General features: G+C 51.7%; 1 protein-coding gene across 2 annotated transcripts in view; it reads right to left on the reverse strand.

Annotated features, from left to right (window-relative positions):
• Window positions 1-15,454, reverse strand: part of UPF1 (UPF1 RNA helicase and ATPase) — a 37,533-nt gene that overhangs the window by 4,378 nt on the left and 17,701 nt on the right. The window contains exons 4-20 of one of the 2 annotated variants that reach the window (XM_055342975.1): window positions 14,118-14,285; window positions 13,579-13,759; window positions 11,833-11,994; window positions 11,097-11,181; window positions 10,814-10,912; window positions 10,216-10,324; window positions 9,889-10,048; window positions 9,655-9,773; window positions 9,003-9,167; window positions 8,787-8,901; window positions 8,206-8,349; window positions 7,235-7,448; window positions 3,976-4,093; window positions 3,433-3,589; window positions 2,573-2,715; window positions 1,244-1,418; window positions 587-668 (exon numbers count right to left, since the gene is read on the reverse strand). In XM_055342975.1, the coding sequence (XP_055198950.1) occupies window positions 587-668; window positions 1,244-1,418; window positions 2,573-2,715; window positions 3,433-3,589; window positions 3,976-4,093; window positions 7,235-7,448; window positions 8,206-8,349; window positions 8,787-8,901; window positions 9,003-9,167; window positions 9,655-9,773; window positions 9,889-10,048; window positions 10,216-10,324; window positions 10,814-10,912; window positions 11,097-11,181; window positions 11,833-11,994; window positions 13,579-13,759; window positions 14,118-14,285 (2,396 nt within the window). Of the gene's footprint in view, window positions 1-586; window positions 669-1,243; window positions 1,419-2,572; window positions 2,716-3,432; window positions 3,590-3,975; window positions 4,094-7,234; window positions 7,449-8,205; window positions 8,350-8,786; window positions 8,902-9,002; window positions 9,168-9,654; window positions 9,774-9,888; window positions 10,049-10,215; window positions 10,325-10,813; window positions 10,913-11,063; window positions 11,182-11,832; window positions 11,995-13,578; window positions 13,760-14,117; window positions 14,286-15,454 lie in introns of both variants that reach the window. The other variant, XM_055342974.1, reaches the window with a different exon arrangement.

Here is a 15,454-nt window from a genome sequence, read left to right on the forward strand (position 1 = left end):
CTCAGAGAGTGCACAGAAACAAGGACCACGCAACCGGAACTGAGGCTATGGGTGGCCTGCAGGAGTGCCCACCCCCCCTACTGAGTGGAGGCGCGAAGGGCAAGGTAGGCAGGGAGCACTGTGGCATGGGGCACAGGAGCAAATAGGCAGGGCTGCAGTATGTGCCTGCAAACCTCCATAAGCAGAGCTCTGGTATTTAAAAAAAAAAAAAAAAGTTTATGGGACACCTGGGTAGCTCAGCAGTTGAGAGGCTGCCTTTGGCCCAGGGTGTGATCCTCGAGACCTGGAATCGAGTCCCACATCGGGCCCCCTGCGTGGAGCCTGCTTCTCTGCCTATATCTCTGCCTCTCATGAATAAATAAACTCTTAAAAAGAAAAAAATTTGTATTCAGAAACTGACAACCAATTCTCTGATTTCAGACAAGGGAAAGCAACAAAGAGCTTTGAGAGGCAGTTTCTGCGGACTGAGGCTTGGGAGGTCACCCCAGGAGTGATAGGGCCAAAAGCTGCAGGCGTGGGAATGATCAACATGCACAGGGCCAGTGTGGTCCCACCCCACCCACCCCTCCTCCTGCAGCAGACTCACCCTGGCTGCTCCGATCATAGACCGACCCTGGGATAATAGCCTCCCGGGCATCATACATGGCTGTCGTCATGAAGCGGGCTCCCTGCAGAGGGTTTAGATAGGTGAGGAATTTATCACCTTGACACAAGATGAACTCTCTTAAGATCTGAGGGCCTGGCCACCTCCCAGGCCATGCCTAGGCCAACCCTGAGGGGCTTGCTGACCAGTGGGCTCTGGGCCTCACCCACCCTCCTCCACAGACCTGGCCTTTTTTTTTTTTTTTTTTTTGGCCTTTGATGCTGAACATAGATACGTTCAGGCTTCACCTCAAGCAGCATCATGGCTTCTAAGTCCCCTAGAGTACCCTGGGTTCACAGAATTTCCTAACTGCCTATGTCCAACTCCTAAACACCACTCATGACTTTGTGTCCCAAAAGGCCAGGTCTGAGAGCGCCTTATAACACTTGAGAGACCTGGGGTGGGGGAGCTCTGTGACAACAGGCCAGCTCCATCACTCTCGTGCACATGGACATGCATGTCCAGCCTCAGCTCACACCGGTCGCTGGTTACACCTGCTACTGCTCACAGCCACGTGCTAGGAACACCAGTCTGAGGGAGAAGAGGGTTCCTGACCCTGTCTTCCTCCATGCCTCTCTGCCAGCCTACACTGGTACTCACCGGGTTGATGGTATTGACCAGCTTCCTGGGCTTGCTAAACTGCATAAGGCTCTCCCGCAGGTTGTTCAGGGGCCCCTCCACCAGCACCTTTTGCTCCTTGTAATAGTTCAGCAGGTGGTTCCAGAGGGGCTGCTTGGACAGGGCCTTTGGGTTGCCCACAATAATAACCCCATACCTGCAAGGTATGGGCATGAAAATATGGTGTTTAGGGCTCTACATGATGAGTGGAACACCATGTAGAACAATGAGGAAAGACTGAACAGACTCAAAATCCACATCCAAGGTGACAGAAGTTAAGCCCAGGCTGCTCTCCCGGCATCCTCTCCCTCCCTGCCTAGACACCTGGCCTGCTGGGGGCAGACAGGTACACTGCTGGTCACAGGGATGGAGCTGGCACTGGAGCCCATTGTGCAAACTGCCAACAGCACACCGGGTATATCTGAAAACAATTTCTGAGGAGCCCAGGTATCAAATGCTTCCATGAGCAGATGAGCTCAGAGGAGTCTCCTTGTTTGCAGCCATGAGTCGGCCTCCTGGGAGATCATCACCAGTCCCAGCAGGCTCTGTGCCTCGGGAACCCCAAAAGCCCAGGGCACAGAACTCAATGACCAAGCTGGGGACTGGCTTCTCTGGTGGATGCTCACCCTACCCAGCTGTCTCAGGATCCCCATATGCCCCAGTATTGGCCACCAAACAAGAGAGCACCCTAGAAAGGGGTGGGAGGTAACAGATAACCACCAAAATGCCCTGAGAGGGGAAGAAACCAACGTGTGAAGTGAGCCTAACTCCCAGCTGGTACGGGGCAGCTAAGGACTGATTTTACTCAAGGTGACAAGGGGCCACCTTATTTTCTGGGTCTCCTTTGCTATCATCATTGTTTCAAAACAGGTTACATTCTAGGGTCAAAGAAGCATACAAGACCAAAAGATTTGATTCGTGGATTCAATTTTCTGCAGGAACACAACCTGAACTATTGCATTTGACCTTAGGTCAAAAGGGCCTAGATGACCCTTGCCGCAAAACTGAGGCCACAGAAACCCACCAGGACAGGAAACAAAGGTGTCTCATAGGAATGCATTCTTTCTAAATTGCTGCTTGGGAACACTCTACCCTCTGGTGCTGGCAAAGTCCAGTCCTGCCCTGTATGCAGCCCAAGGTTCAGCTGTAATTCAAGAACAACCAGACAAAGAGGAGAACCAGGCAGGGAAGCGGCTCCTGGGTGGACCCTCCCAGCTCCAGATTCTGAGGGGAAATCCCCCTAAAGAACTCCTGTGTCAGGAGGGAGGCACCTGCCACCAGCAAAGCCCAATGGGACTCAGGCCTCCATACCTTGCTCTGGTCAGGGCCACATTAAGCCGCCTGGGGTCGTTTAAAAATCCAATGCCTTGGTGCTCGTTGGCTCGCACACAGGAAAGAATGATGAAGTCCTTCTCTCGCCCCTGGAATGCGTCCACGCTGGCAATCTCTACCTCCTACAAGGGACACATGGTCACAGTCAGCCAGTTGGCTGCCTTCGAGGACCCTCTAACTGTGTGAACTGTGTTGAGATGCACTGTCCAATCCTACCAAAGAGCCTGGCACCTGAAGCCTGCAGAGCCCTGGCACCAGCCACCTGCTTGCTGTGCCTGTGAGGAAGCAAGGAGGGAACCCCTTTGACTGAGCCTGCTCCCACCGGGCCTTCATGGTCCCCCAACCCACTCTCCTGGCCTTCCTGGGTTCTGGTTGCTTTTTAACCTTGGCAATCTGTTTCCCAATGATAAACACATACATGCTTGCCACAAAAAACCTTAGACTGTGCTCAAGTTAACAAAACAGAGACCAACTGTCATCGTCACTCAGTCATTACTTTACATTTTGGTCCATTTCTGCAGAGAGAAATAATTACGTTGTCCTGCATCCTGAAAGGATATACACCCTGGACAGTTTATCCAGGCGTTGATACAGGAGTGAACAGCATTTTCACAACTATGTAACATCCACTGTAAGGCCGGCACGTAATCATGCCATACGTTTCAACTTGGAATTACTTTAAGTTTTGCTCTGAAAACTATCCTGAGAAAAACCTGAAGGAACATGCACACACCCCCCCCGCCCCCCAAACTGTGCCGGTTCACAGGCCACAGGCCAGGAGGTCAGGTCAAGGTCCGCTTCTGTGGTGGGACCCAGCAGGCCCGATTGGGTGCGCGCACCTGGTAGAGCTTGGTGTGCAGAGAGCCGCTGAACTGCATGTACTGCACCAGGTAGGAGCGCTGGCCCTCGTAAGGTGTGATGATGCCAATCTGGTCAGGCTTGGCACCCGCCTTTAGCAGCTTCGTGGTGATCTTCTCCACGTTTGCAGCTTCCGTCCTAAGAAAACCCGCCGTTCAGTTCCTAGGCGGCACCCGTCGGCTCCTGAGACCGAGGCTAGAGACCATGGGAGGTGTGGGGCCGGCTCCACCTCCAGCGCAGCTCTGTGAAGGCCCGCTGCACGGACAGCTGGTCTCCCCATCATTTACCAAGGGAGTCACGAGGGACAGAAACGCTTCACACGTGAGCTTAGCAATTTTTGCTCAATAGAAAAACACACTCAAGATGGAAGGTGGAAATATGCTGTTGGTTTAGGTGTCCACAAAGAATGGGGATAAGGAAGTAAAGGAAAAGCTTCAGAAGAAAGAACACCTTAGTCGTGGTTAGTGGCTATCTGTCAAGCTGCCACTGAAGCCTGCAGATGTCAAGGGCGAGTCTCTGCTTACCTGTTCAGGTAGGAGGTGCCTGAGCTGGCGATCTCCTCTTGGCCCTGGGTCACGTAGAAGAACATTGGCTTATCAGGTTGGGGCCACTGGAAGTCAAACCCCTTCTTCACTCGATCAGCTGTCATGGGAGGGAAAAGAGATAACACTTCACATTAGAGTAAAAAGCCACAGCATATTTTGACTGAGTACAGATGGAGCAATGCAGAGACCACACCACCACAAACAGAGGCACATGTGAGAGCAGCTGACAGCAGGCTCTGGGCAAGAGACCCTGGTCGATGGGGCTGTGAGGTGGCCATCCGGACAGGTCTATGGCCCCCAAACACCCTGGATGAAGTGAAACTCAGTTGCCTGGCGCACAATGCTGGCTCACCCACTGAACATCTCACCGGTTGATGCTTTCTCTGGCCTGTTTATGGAACCTTTCTCTGGCCAGCCTACCCTCGGGTCATGACGTCCCTATAATTGGCTTTTGTGGACGACACTGCTGAGTCAATTTGATCCTGTCATAGACCAAAGACTATGGACAGATGGGTCTGCCTCTGGACTCTATCTTAGGCACTGTCCCCAGAGTATCCTGGCAACTGCAGTTTTATAGTAACTTGTGACACCTGGTAGTGTAAGAGAACACCTCCATTGGGCTCTTCATGTTCACCTTGGCTACTGTGGGCCCTGTGCATTTCCTTATAACTTAAAAATCAGTTTGTCCATTCACACACCCCACTCACCCCTTTGGGAATTATGGAGTTGCACCTACTCAACAGTTGCACCCACTCTCAGCAGCCTGAGAAAATGGCATTTTTGCATCAAAACACAAAAACCGGGGCACCGGTTTAGCTGAGCCACCCAGCTAAACATCTGCCTTTGGTTCAGGTCATGATCCCAGAGTCCTGGGATGGAGCCCCGTCAGGATCCCTACTCAGGGGTGAGCTGGTTTCTCCCTCTCCTCACTCATGTTCTCTCTTGCTATCTCTGTACCTTTCTCAAATAAATAAAATTTTAGAAAACCCACAAAAACCCAGCCTATCATCAATGATCCATTTTATGTCAAGCTGAGAAAGAGACCTTGTCCATTTCTATCCTTCTAGCAAAGGCAGAAGCCAAGGCTAGCTCTGTGGCGCATTAGCTCAGGGGTTTCTGGCAAATGTTTAGCCACTGGAGTAGTGGCGGCAGGGGCTGATCTATTAATGCCCGCCAATTTTTGTAGTGCAAATGCTCCTCCTACAGCTAAGGCCCAGCCACCCCAAGAGTGGGTCTGGCTGGGCACCAGCATTGCCTTGAACAGAGGTCACCTCAGGACACAAGGGGGCTCCTGTATGCTAGTCAGGTTGTGTTTTGGAGTTCAGATACTAATTATACAGGTGTGTTTACTTAAAGAAGACTCGCTAAACTGAACACTTAGGATTTGGGCACTTCTTTATACTCTGATGAAGAATTAAAAAAACATGTACTTGGGGTACCAGGGTGGTACCATTAGTTATGCATCCAACTCTTGGTTTTGGCTCAGGTCATGATCTCAGGGTCCTGAGATCAAGCCCGGAGTTGGGCTCTGCATTCGGCAGGGAATGTGCTTCAGATTCTTTCTTCTCTCTCCGTCTCACGGAGCAGGACCAGCAAAGGTGAGAATCAGTGCTAAGTGGTGGCTTTCCCAACTAGCATCCAATTGCAAATAAGTTCCCTGTGGCCTGGCTCTTCCTAGCCCTACCACCCAATGGACCAGCAATGTTCTAAGCATCACAGTGATGGTAACAGTCCCATCAACTCCCAGGACCACACCACATGGCAGCTTCGTGGCCGGGCCGGGCACGCACTCTCAGCCTCCATCTCACCTAGACAGCAGACCAGACAAGGCTGACATGGTAGGCTGCTGGTATGAACCAAACATTAAGAGCGCCAGTCTCAGGACTCTTTCATACTCTGAAAAGTTGAGGAATCCCAATAGCTACCATTTCCATAATTTTACTCTACTGAAGTTTACTGTATTTAAAAACCTAGAAACACAAAATATGTATGAATTCCTCTAAAAATAAACATCAGCAAAATCCTTTTTTATGAAAAACAACATTTCCCACTAAAGTATATTATCTATTGAGTTTCTGCAACTCCGTTCCCAAACGGTGGACTCTGCTCCTGCAGCCAGTCTCTGTCAGCCCTGCCAGTAGCATGACCGGGCCTCACAGATGCATGTGGCTGGAAAAGGGAAGAGTGTTTCATGACCTTCCCCACAATTATGAGATCCTGCCTGATTCCAGACCAACACTGGATAGGTCACCCTGCAGGCTGGCGATGATGGTGGCCCTCCTCAGCCCTGCCCTTGAGACAGCCTCAGACTTTGTACCATCCTTACTGGCCATCAGCATGGGAAGTATTTGCTCACCAAGTCAAGCAGAGCTTCCAGAGACTCCACACTCCACAGACATTTGTCCACCACAGATCTCATCAGAAAAGCCACTCAGCATTAGAAAGACTTGATCAGCTGAGTTTTCCAAAATTCCGATTTTCATTTGAATTCTCAAGGTTTTACCACTGGTGATAAATACTGTCAACTATTTTCCTTGAAGCCACAGGCTGGCTCTCTTTGATCATTTCTGGGAAAGCACCTGTTGAACACCCCAGGCTGAAGGACCGCCCACAAACGTATCCCTGAGTCCTTTTCCAAGCACCTACCACAACTGCCAAGTGTCTTAGTCATGCACAGGGTCCCAAGGAAGTGCACCCAAGGGGTTAGTAAAGTGAGTACTCTTCGTTGATTGGGGCCTTGCCTGCTGCAAGCATGTGGCAATGAGAACACATGGGCACTCTGAAAGCACTGTCCCCACTCATGCCGCAGCAACAGTCAGCCTTCCAGGGACGCTTCTGCACCTTCAGCATAACCATACACATGGCAAAAGGGCACACGATGCCTCAGTGTTACTACAAGAGTAGTTCTGACCTCAGTTCCGTGAACCCCCAGGGCCCGGGCTCTGAGAACAACAGGGTCAGGAGTGGGAGGAACCGTCAACTCTGCCACCTCCTGCTCTGCATGCTGTGTGATGTGCCCCTGCTGAGAATTCTCACGTACTGACTCTTCATTTTATAAGGATAAGCTCCCCCTAGCCCACCCCGCAGAGTGGACATTGCGTCCTGTACACCAACTGGAGCTCTCTGAGGTGACCCCTACACATAAGTGATCGCCACATGAGGCTGCCTGGGCAGCAACAGCAGGTTTCATTCCCAGGCCGCGTTCCCTCTAGGCCCCCCACTCTGGGTTAAGCACTACCTGCAGTGACGCCATTCTGAAGAGAGCCCTCGTAGAATATGTTGGATGGGAAGGCACTGAGCGCAGGGTGCATCCGATACTGGACCTGGAGGCGGATGGGACGGATGCCCAGCACCACCAGGCGCTCGAAGAGCGACTGAGATAGTCCAGCCTTGGCTGCTTTCTTGCACATCACCACGGGGCCCAGCTGGCAGTGGTCACCCACGAGGATGAGCTGTGGGGAGAAGCCCACACAGGTGAGGAGCTTGAGTACATGTGGATTCAAGTAGTAAGCGTTGACCAGGCACAGGACCACCCACCACATACAAGTATCCTGATTTCCTAACAAAGTTCACCTTATGGGCAGCCTGGGTGGCTCAGCGGTTTAAGCGCCTGCCTTCGGCCCAGGGCGTGATCCCGGAGTCCCAGGATCAAGTCCCACATCAGACTCCCTGCATGGAGCCTGCTCCTCCCTCTGCCTGTGTCTCTGTCTCTATCATGAATAAATAAAATCTTAAAAAAAAAAAAGTTCACTTTATGCCACTTCTCTTTTACAAAAGACCTGTATTAATATGGTTATGGCTTTCATCGTAAAAGCAAAAATCCCCTTCGGATTTCTTTCAGTTGTCAAGAACAGGTACTAATGTAGGCCTTTTGCAAAAGCCAAGTGGCATGATGTGAACTTTCGGAAAGCGCAGATATTCTTCACTTTATTTCATTTTGGCTTATGAGAGGTTTCAAAGCAATGTTTTATTTTTGGATAGCGGGGAAACCCACATATGAAACACACAGACGTGCACTCAGGACCCAAAAGAAGTGCTGGGTAGGGCACTCATCCTTCCAAGAACCCCTCAACTGTGCATCCCTCTGCTCTGTCAGGATATCATGGTACATAAAGCATTATCAAAAACAAACCCCAGCACTGAGAATCACACAGAACTGGAACAAGAGAACACACACATTTTCAAACAGGACTACAGTGAATGGCCCACCTGCTTGGCACCAAGGACCACAGGGACCATGCATTCTGGCTCAGTGGCCTGGGTGCTCTCGTCAATTAAAATGGAGCGGAACTGCATCTTGGCAAGCCTTGGGTCCCCTGCACCCACACATGTGCAGCAGATGACATCTGCATTCTGGAGACGAGAGAAGGTGAGGCATCAGGGCACCTGCATGGTAAATGTTACCAGGCCCCAAAGGGCAGACAGGACAGGACACAGATTCACACCCTCCCCGACACCTATGGAAACAGGCTGCTATCCCACCTGGACAACATCTACGTCCAGGCTCTAAGTGATCGTACTTTATCACAAAAACCTCTCAGCACAGACGTGGTTCTGTGCCTAAAACAGCCTCTGAGAGGCAGTGTTGAGCTGAGGAAACCTTGGTTGGTTACAAAAGAGGAGAGTGTTCCAGACCCACCTCCAGACCAAGATGTGCAACCACCGAGAAGACAAATATGGGAGGGATCGAAGTTCTTTCCCAAAAGCAAAATAAATTGATCTACAGCTCCACATACTGGGACAGTCCCACAGCCAAACAGAACAAAACAGTGCTGAGGCTAAGAGCTCACCATGAGCAGCTCCCTCTCAGCGGTACGCTTCAGGGCCCGGTACCGCTTCTCATCAGCAGATGACAGCTCCCCCGTCTCATCCTTCAGCTGCTGCAGCTTCTGTAGCTCTGGCATGCTGGAAGCATGGTGACACGTCAGCAGGCACGGGAGGCATGTGTCATCAGGGACCGCGCACGGGAGATGTGCTGTGCTTAAGGTGGGCTATCCAACACCCACCTGTCCATGTTCCTGATCTGGTTGTGCAGGGCCAAGAATGACACTGGGGAGTCAATGGCCTCACGGCTCTTGGCACAAAGCCGTACGACTTTCAGCCCAGTCTGGTGGATCTTCTCAGTCAGCTGATCCACAGCTATGTTACTTGGAGCACAGACGAGCACAGGCCTTCAACACAATGTGAATGAACGTCTCAGAGCTCACCCAGAGGAAATTCAGGAAATGCTAACTGCCAGGACTGTTGTTCTGAATCACAGGCAACAGAGCCCCACTCGTGATCTAAGACTAAAGCCAGGAATGAACAAAGCTGAAGGAGCTAAAACCCAACTGGTCTGGCGCTTCCTGTTCCCACCTAGTTTTCACATTTCTCATGTGCAGCAATACTACTAACAGGATCCTGCATCCTCACCCTCCTGTCTGCACCCTAAAGACTTTCAAAGCTCTGAGGTGCACACAAGTACAAAAGTCAAGATGCGCTAACACACTGACCCACTGTGGCCTCTACCAGAGCAGCACACTTGCTTATTAAAAGCAACCACAAAGATCAGATATCACACAGATAATGTAAAACACAGAGTGCCAGGTAAGAGGGGCCCCCAGGCATCCCAGCAGACAGGTCTCCCCCACCCCCACTTTGGATGGTGTTGAGCCCTACCCATTGCCCTGCCGAGCAAGGTGATAGACGATGGTGGCAGAGGTCACCGTCTTCCCTGTGCCTGGTGGTCCCTGGATCAGGCTCAGCGGTCTTTGCAGCACAGTCTTCACAGCGTAAACCTTCAGATAACAGATAAGTGCTAGGCTGCACCCAACCCTGGGGAGTGAGGGGGGCTGCCCATCCAAGCAGGCTCTGCCAGCCAGGCCCCTTCTAGTCCCCAGAATGGGTGAGAACCTGAGAATGGTTGAGGTCGGGGAGCCCCTGTGCCGTAAAGCGTTTTGGCAGCTGGCACTTGATGATCACATCCTCCACCTCATGCCCGAGCAGTTTGTGGTAGATGTAGCCCGACACAGAGGTCTCATCCACGGCGAACGTTTTCAATGCACTCTGCATCCTGGAAGGAAAACTCAGGGTCAGGGACCCGCACGACCATGGAGTGTTTGGTGTGAGGCCTGGCAACTGCAGATGAGAATCATCCAGATGGTGGAGGCGGCAGCTGTGCCACCAGCAAAGCACTGCAAAACAGATGCAGTAGTACCTGCAGGGGCAAGGTGGACATACCTATCAAAGGAGGTTGACTTCCATACGAAATCCACCTGGAAGTTATGAGTCACCTCCACAGGTGCACCCACACTGCTCCGAAGCTCAATGGCGATCTCATCGCCATAATCTGTGCCACTGAGTTAAGTTTCATCATTGTCAAAAGCTGGGTTTACCTTTCTGAGGAGCCTTCATTCAGCTACTGAGAAAAAAGACCCTCCCCTGTGCCCAGCACAGAAAACCCAGCCCACCTGGCCCATGTTCTCACTGACGGTCACCACCATGGTGTCTGCGCCCCCTACTGCCAGCTCCTTGCAATCCTGTGAGCACTGGGGCAGCACCCAGCATGGAGCAGGCCAGGATTCTGATGGAGCCTACAGAGCCCCAGGGCACAGAGCTGGGCAGGCCCTGGCCTCAGGCCAGGCAGTTTTTTGATCAGTTTGATACACATGGTGCACCCTCAGAGTACAACTGAAGAAAAGACTCAGTGGCAAACCCCATCATTCAGAGGGACTCCCACCACCGCCAGCCACCCGCGGAGTCCTTTCCTCCCCAAGGCGACCCCCACACAGGCCACCTGTGCTCAGGATGAGCTTGTCCTTCTTTATACAAAGGATACTATCAGGGACCTTGATGACGTGGCCGATCCCTTTCCAGAGGGGTGCCAGATCCCCTTTGTACCTCAGGCATATCTCATCCCCCTGCATGAGCCGCATGTCTTACAGAGAAAACACAGCAAGAAAGTTAGCGTTTTCAACATGTGCCAAGGCTGCCACCATGAAGAGTTCAAATTAAGGGACACTTTACAAGGGTGAAACTAGGAATTTTATGCTACTTATGGTCACAAATATTTTAAAACTTAAAATCACCTCTTAACCAAATTATGACTAAATCCTCATTACCAGAGTCAGTCTTGGGCAAAGTGAAGTAGGCGATTCTCTTCTTGTTAAGGCCCAGGTCCCACCTGACCGTGATGTTATCTTGAGTCTGAGCACATGAAAAATAAGAGCCCTGTTAGCCTGAGACACAGACACGGGCCTGGACTCCTCGTGTCTGGGTTTCCACAGGTGTGTGCCCTATGGCGACCTTACGAGCCATGATGTCAAGGTGCAGCACACAGCACCCAACAGCCTGCAACACCAACAAGGGCACATCCGGGAGAGAAGCCATTAGGACCCCCAGAACCCGCTCAAGATGACCAGGAGACCCCCACACGACGTCTGCTCTCAGAGGTAGCTTTTCTGTGAACCGTGGAGGGAGAAGGAAGCTGGCAGCCGATCCTCAGAGCTCCCGCTTCCTACGTGTGTTCTTCAGGAGACTGGTACAAGGAGTGCCCTCAGCGTGCCATGGGCTCCTCAGCTCCGACTCTCATAGCCGTGGGCAAAGGCTGCGACCCCAACTGCGAGGGATTTTTGTTGGATTTTAAATCAGAAAACACTCGGTGTTTAGCTCTGAGCAACCGGGCGTCTGCCCAAGGGTCACTCCCTTGCCTGCCCTCAATCCACCGTTCCGTCTCTCAGGGCACTGCGCCTCTGCCCACATCAGCGTCCGCAGTTTGCAGAGAAAACCACCCTCCCCAGACCTTAGGAGAGACGCTGTGTTAAAATGACCGAAACCCTCCTGCACACACCACATCACCTGGGACTCTTTCAGTTTCTTATCGTAGTCGGCCTCCAGCTTGACCAGAGGGCCGAATATGTTCTGGTACTGGTAGGCATCCTCGTACCGCAGGAGGACATGCTGCGGCTCCTCGTCCACGCCCGGCTTCTCCAGGTCCTCCAAAGTGGCAGAAGGATTTTCCTAGAAGACAAGCACCACAACTGTTCTTCCCCATTTTCACCTACATACAAAAGGAAGTACACACAGGCTCACTAGTCATTAGAAGAACAGGCCATAGCCACCACCTATCAGAACAAGCCAATGTCAGCCTGTCATTCGGAGAGCACTGGTGGCTGGTGGTGTCCACCCCACAAAGAGCCCCTCATGTGATAAAGTGTATGTGGCACAGGGAGGTGGACACGGGCCTGGGTCTTTGCTCCCCCTTTAGCTGTCGCCCCTATTCTTCCCTTGCCCAGGGCTACACCAACAGGGTGAATACTAGCAAAGACACCCCAGGTACACAGCCTGACACACCTGTATCAGCAAGTGACTATATTCTCCAACAAATGCCTAGTCCCTGAACTGGGAGAGAGAATACCTCTTTTGGGCTGCCAGAAAGACCACTAGTCCTCTGGCTGTGTAAACAGAAGAGGAGGCCCATCTTTTCCCCCCACCCCAATTTCCTCCTGACCCTGATTAGGGGTGATACACTCGTCCCTGGCAGGGACAGAACAATATCTAGGCTGTGTGGCTATAAACAGAAAAGGTGAAATAGTTCTGGCCATCTGAAAACTGAAGTAGAAAGGTACCTTGCTAGATGACAGTTGAGAACTATTCTGACTTGCACTCAAAGTGAAAATAAATTCACATTTAAGATTTTGGATTATTGGGGGCAGCCCCGGTGGCTCAGCGGTTTAGCACCACCTTTGGCCCAGGGGCAGATCCTGGAGACCCCGGATCAAGCCCCACGTCAGGCTCTCTGCATGGAGCCTACTTCTCCCCCTGCCTGTGTCTCTGCCTCTCTCTCTGTGTCTCTCTCTCTCATGAATAAATCCTTAAAACAAAAAACAAAAAAATAAAAAAAGATATTAGATTATATGAGCTCCTAATTAAAGTTTCTAGCCCAATTACAAAAACTTTATCACAAAAGCTGAACCACTGAACACCAATAAAAATTAATTAAAAAAAAAAAACAAAAGCTGAACCAAAAAAAAAAAAAACAAAAACCCACCAAACCAAAAGCTGAACCAGAACCAGAGAAGGGCTTTCCTGAAGAACTAGGTCACATGGGGTTGGCACTGAACCACCCAAGCTGGAAGCCCCTCCTCTTCACTCATCCAGCTGCTGTGGGCCCTGCCTCTCTGACCTTTGTGACCTGGATCCCTTCTTCCCTGAACATTCACCCCTGGCTTCAGACATGTCACAGGGCCAACGAGATCTTAAAGAATCCTCACAGTCCTGTCTCCCTAGGACTACCTCCTCTTGCCATGTTCACCCACAGCCGCCCATAGCCGTCCACAGCCAGTTCTGGTTTTCCTCCTTCCCACCACCCACCCTCACCCTCTGCAACAGGAGAAAAATTCCAGCAACGGGAGCTATCCGTTCCCAGAGGCCTGGCAGGAGGTGCCTGTGGGATTCCACCACCGGGCCATTCCAGGTAGAGATGGCAGTCTCTCCCTGGAGTTCCTTCCAGAATCTCTCCCGTTGTGAAGCTAGTCACTCCCAGCAGCTCTCCTTGGACAAGAACAGTGCTGAGGCAGATTTGCATTCTCAGCAGGCCCTCACCTTCCAGAGCTCCTCCAGCTTGTTGATCTGCTGGGCGGTGATCTGCCGAGCCCGCAGCTGCTCCTGCTCAGAAGGGATCTTGACCAGCCAAGAGAGGAAGCAGCGGTCCTGGATGAGGGGCTGCCACTGGGAGCTATCCCAGTTGATGTCCTTCAGGCTGCTCTGACTGGCGCAGGGCTGCCTACAGAAACCAAGGGCAGGGGAAGCCAGGGTGAGGGTGATTGCCACCCCCAAGGCTTACCTTTTATCCCAAAGTGACGTTCCTTGCATTTTATTATGTGATCATATTACCTTTAAATTGCTAGTAATCACTGCCTCTCCCCATGCACTTGAGCTCTGAACTCTTAAAACTCCTAACACTGTTTTTACAGAATTCTTTTTATGATTTAACCAGAACACACCCCAAAAGTTATTCAACGTTCCCAGTTCTCTTAAGTAGCCCCAGCCCCCAAATATCCTCACACCTCTCTAATGGGCAGAACAGGGCCTACTGGTGCCAAGTGCCCCCACCCCCTCTGAATGGGGGGCTCCGCCCTCACCTGCACAGCAGCACCACTACTGAGTCAGCCTTGGCAGGGATGAAGCCAAGGAGGAAGACATTGCGGCAGCCACAGTTGTAACACTCCAGGACTGTCTCCCCCAGGGGCCCATCCTTGTGCAGAGTCACCTCTTTGCATTTTGCCCTCACGAGGTGATTTACAATGTGGCTGAAACCAGGAAATGATAAATAGTTAACACCCAAAGTTTGGCTTTTCACCACTTCCAATTTTCGAGCCCCCCGTTAAAAGTTCCGGTACCGTTCACAGTCCATTAGCAGGGGCGGTCACACCTCATCCATCTGGCATCCCAGGGGGCCAGCCCGCCCCTGAACTGGCTCCCCACTGAGCGCAAAAATCAATCCGACTTGAACAGCCTTTAAGGAAAACTTTCCTAACACGTTTCACATAGTTCCTGCTTCGTTTTTTTTTAATTCCTGCTTTCTGAAATCCTACGTATGGGGCCTGAATGAACCTATCAGTGGGGCCAAGGCTGCTGTCCCGGAGAGGCAGGAGGCCTGCCCCTTCCTCGGTTCCTCTCCGCTTGCTGAGGCTTCTGGGCTGCTGCTGCTCTCGAAGAAGTTGCTTCTCCAGGCCCCTGTGCCTGCTTCCAGGAGCAACAGCCCCTCCTAATTTGTTGCAGGCCAGGAAACTTGATAACCAAACGTATTAGAAACCTGAGGACAGTAAAAAATATAGAGCAGCGGGGCTCAGGGCTACTCTCAGGAAGCACAAGGCCCACTCTGAACTGTCTGAAACCCCACTGTCTCAGCTCTTTCCTTGCTGCTGGGCGGCTAGGACTCTGCTGTCCTTCCCATTTCCGGGACACAGCTCACCTACACCTGGGGCTTGCGAACTCCGCCCTAAGACAATCCAGCCGGGCATGTAGCCCACAGGTGGTGCTTGGCTCTGTCTTAGGCTCTCCCAGCTACCTACAGCCTTGCTGCGGGTTGGTCAGACACCAAGCACACCCTTCCACGCTTCCAGACTGCCCTGCTGCTGCCCTCCCTCACCTCGGGGAAACCCCTTCTGTGACAAACTTTAGCTCAGATGCCACATTCTCTCTCTAGCTTCATGAAGCCAGCCGTCACCACTGTGCACCCAGAGAACACCCACTCTTCTGAAGCTATCACAACCGGCATTTTTACCAGACTGATTTCCTCTTGTCTTTTCTGCACCTGCCCCACCAGGTTACACTGGAAGCTCCCTGAAGGTAAGTGCCCCATAATTTTTACAATCTGGTCTCCTGCAAAAATGCAGTGTGGTTCACAGAGTGTTTTCTCTTAGAGGCCTTTTGCTCACTTCTCTGATCTTGGCTCTACTGACCGGAAGCTGGGGTT

This window comes from Nyctereutes procyonoides, unplaced genomic scaffold (genome assembly GCF_905146905.1).
Source record: "Nyctereutes procyonoides isolate TBG_1078 unplaced genomic scaffold, NYPRO_anot_genome, whole genome shotgun sequence".
Classification (NCBI taxonomy): Eukaryota; Metazoa; Chordata; class Mammalia; order Carnivora; family Canidae; genus Nyctereutes; species Nyctereutes procyonoides.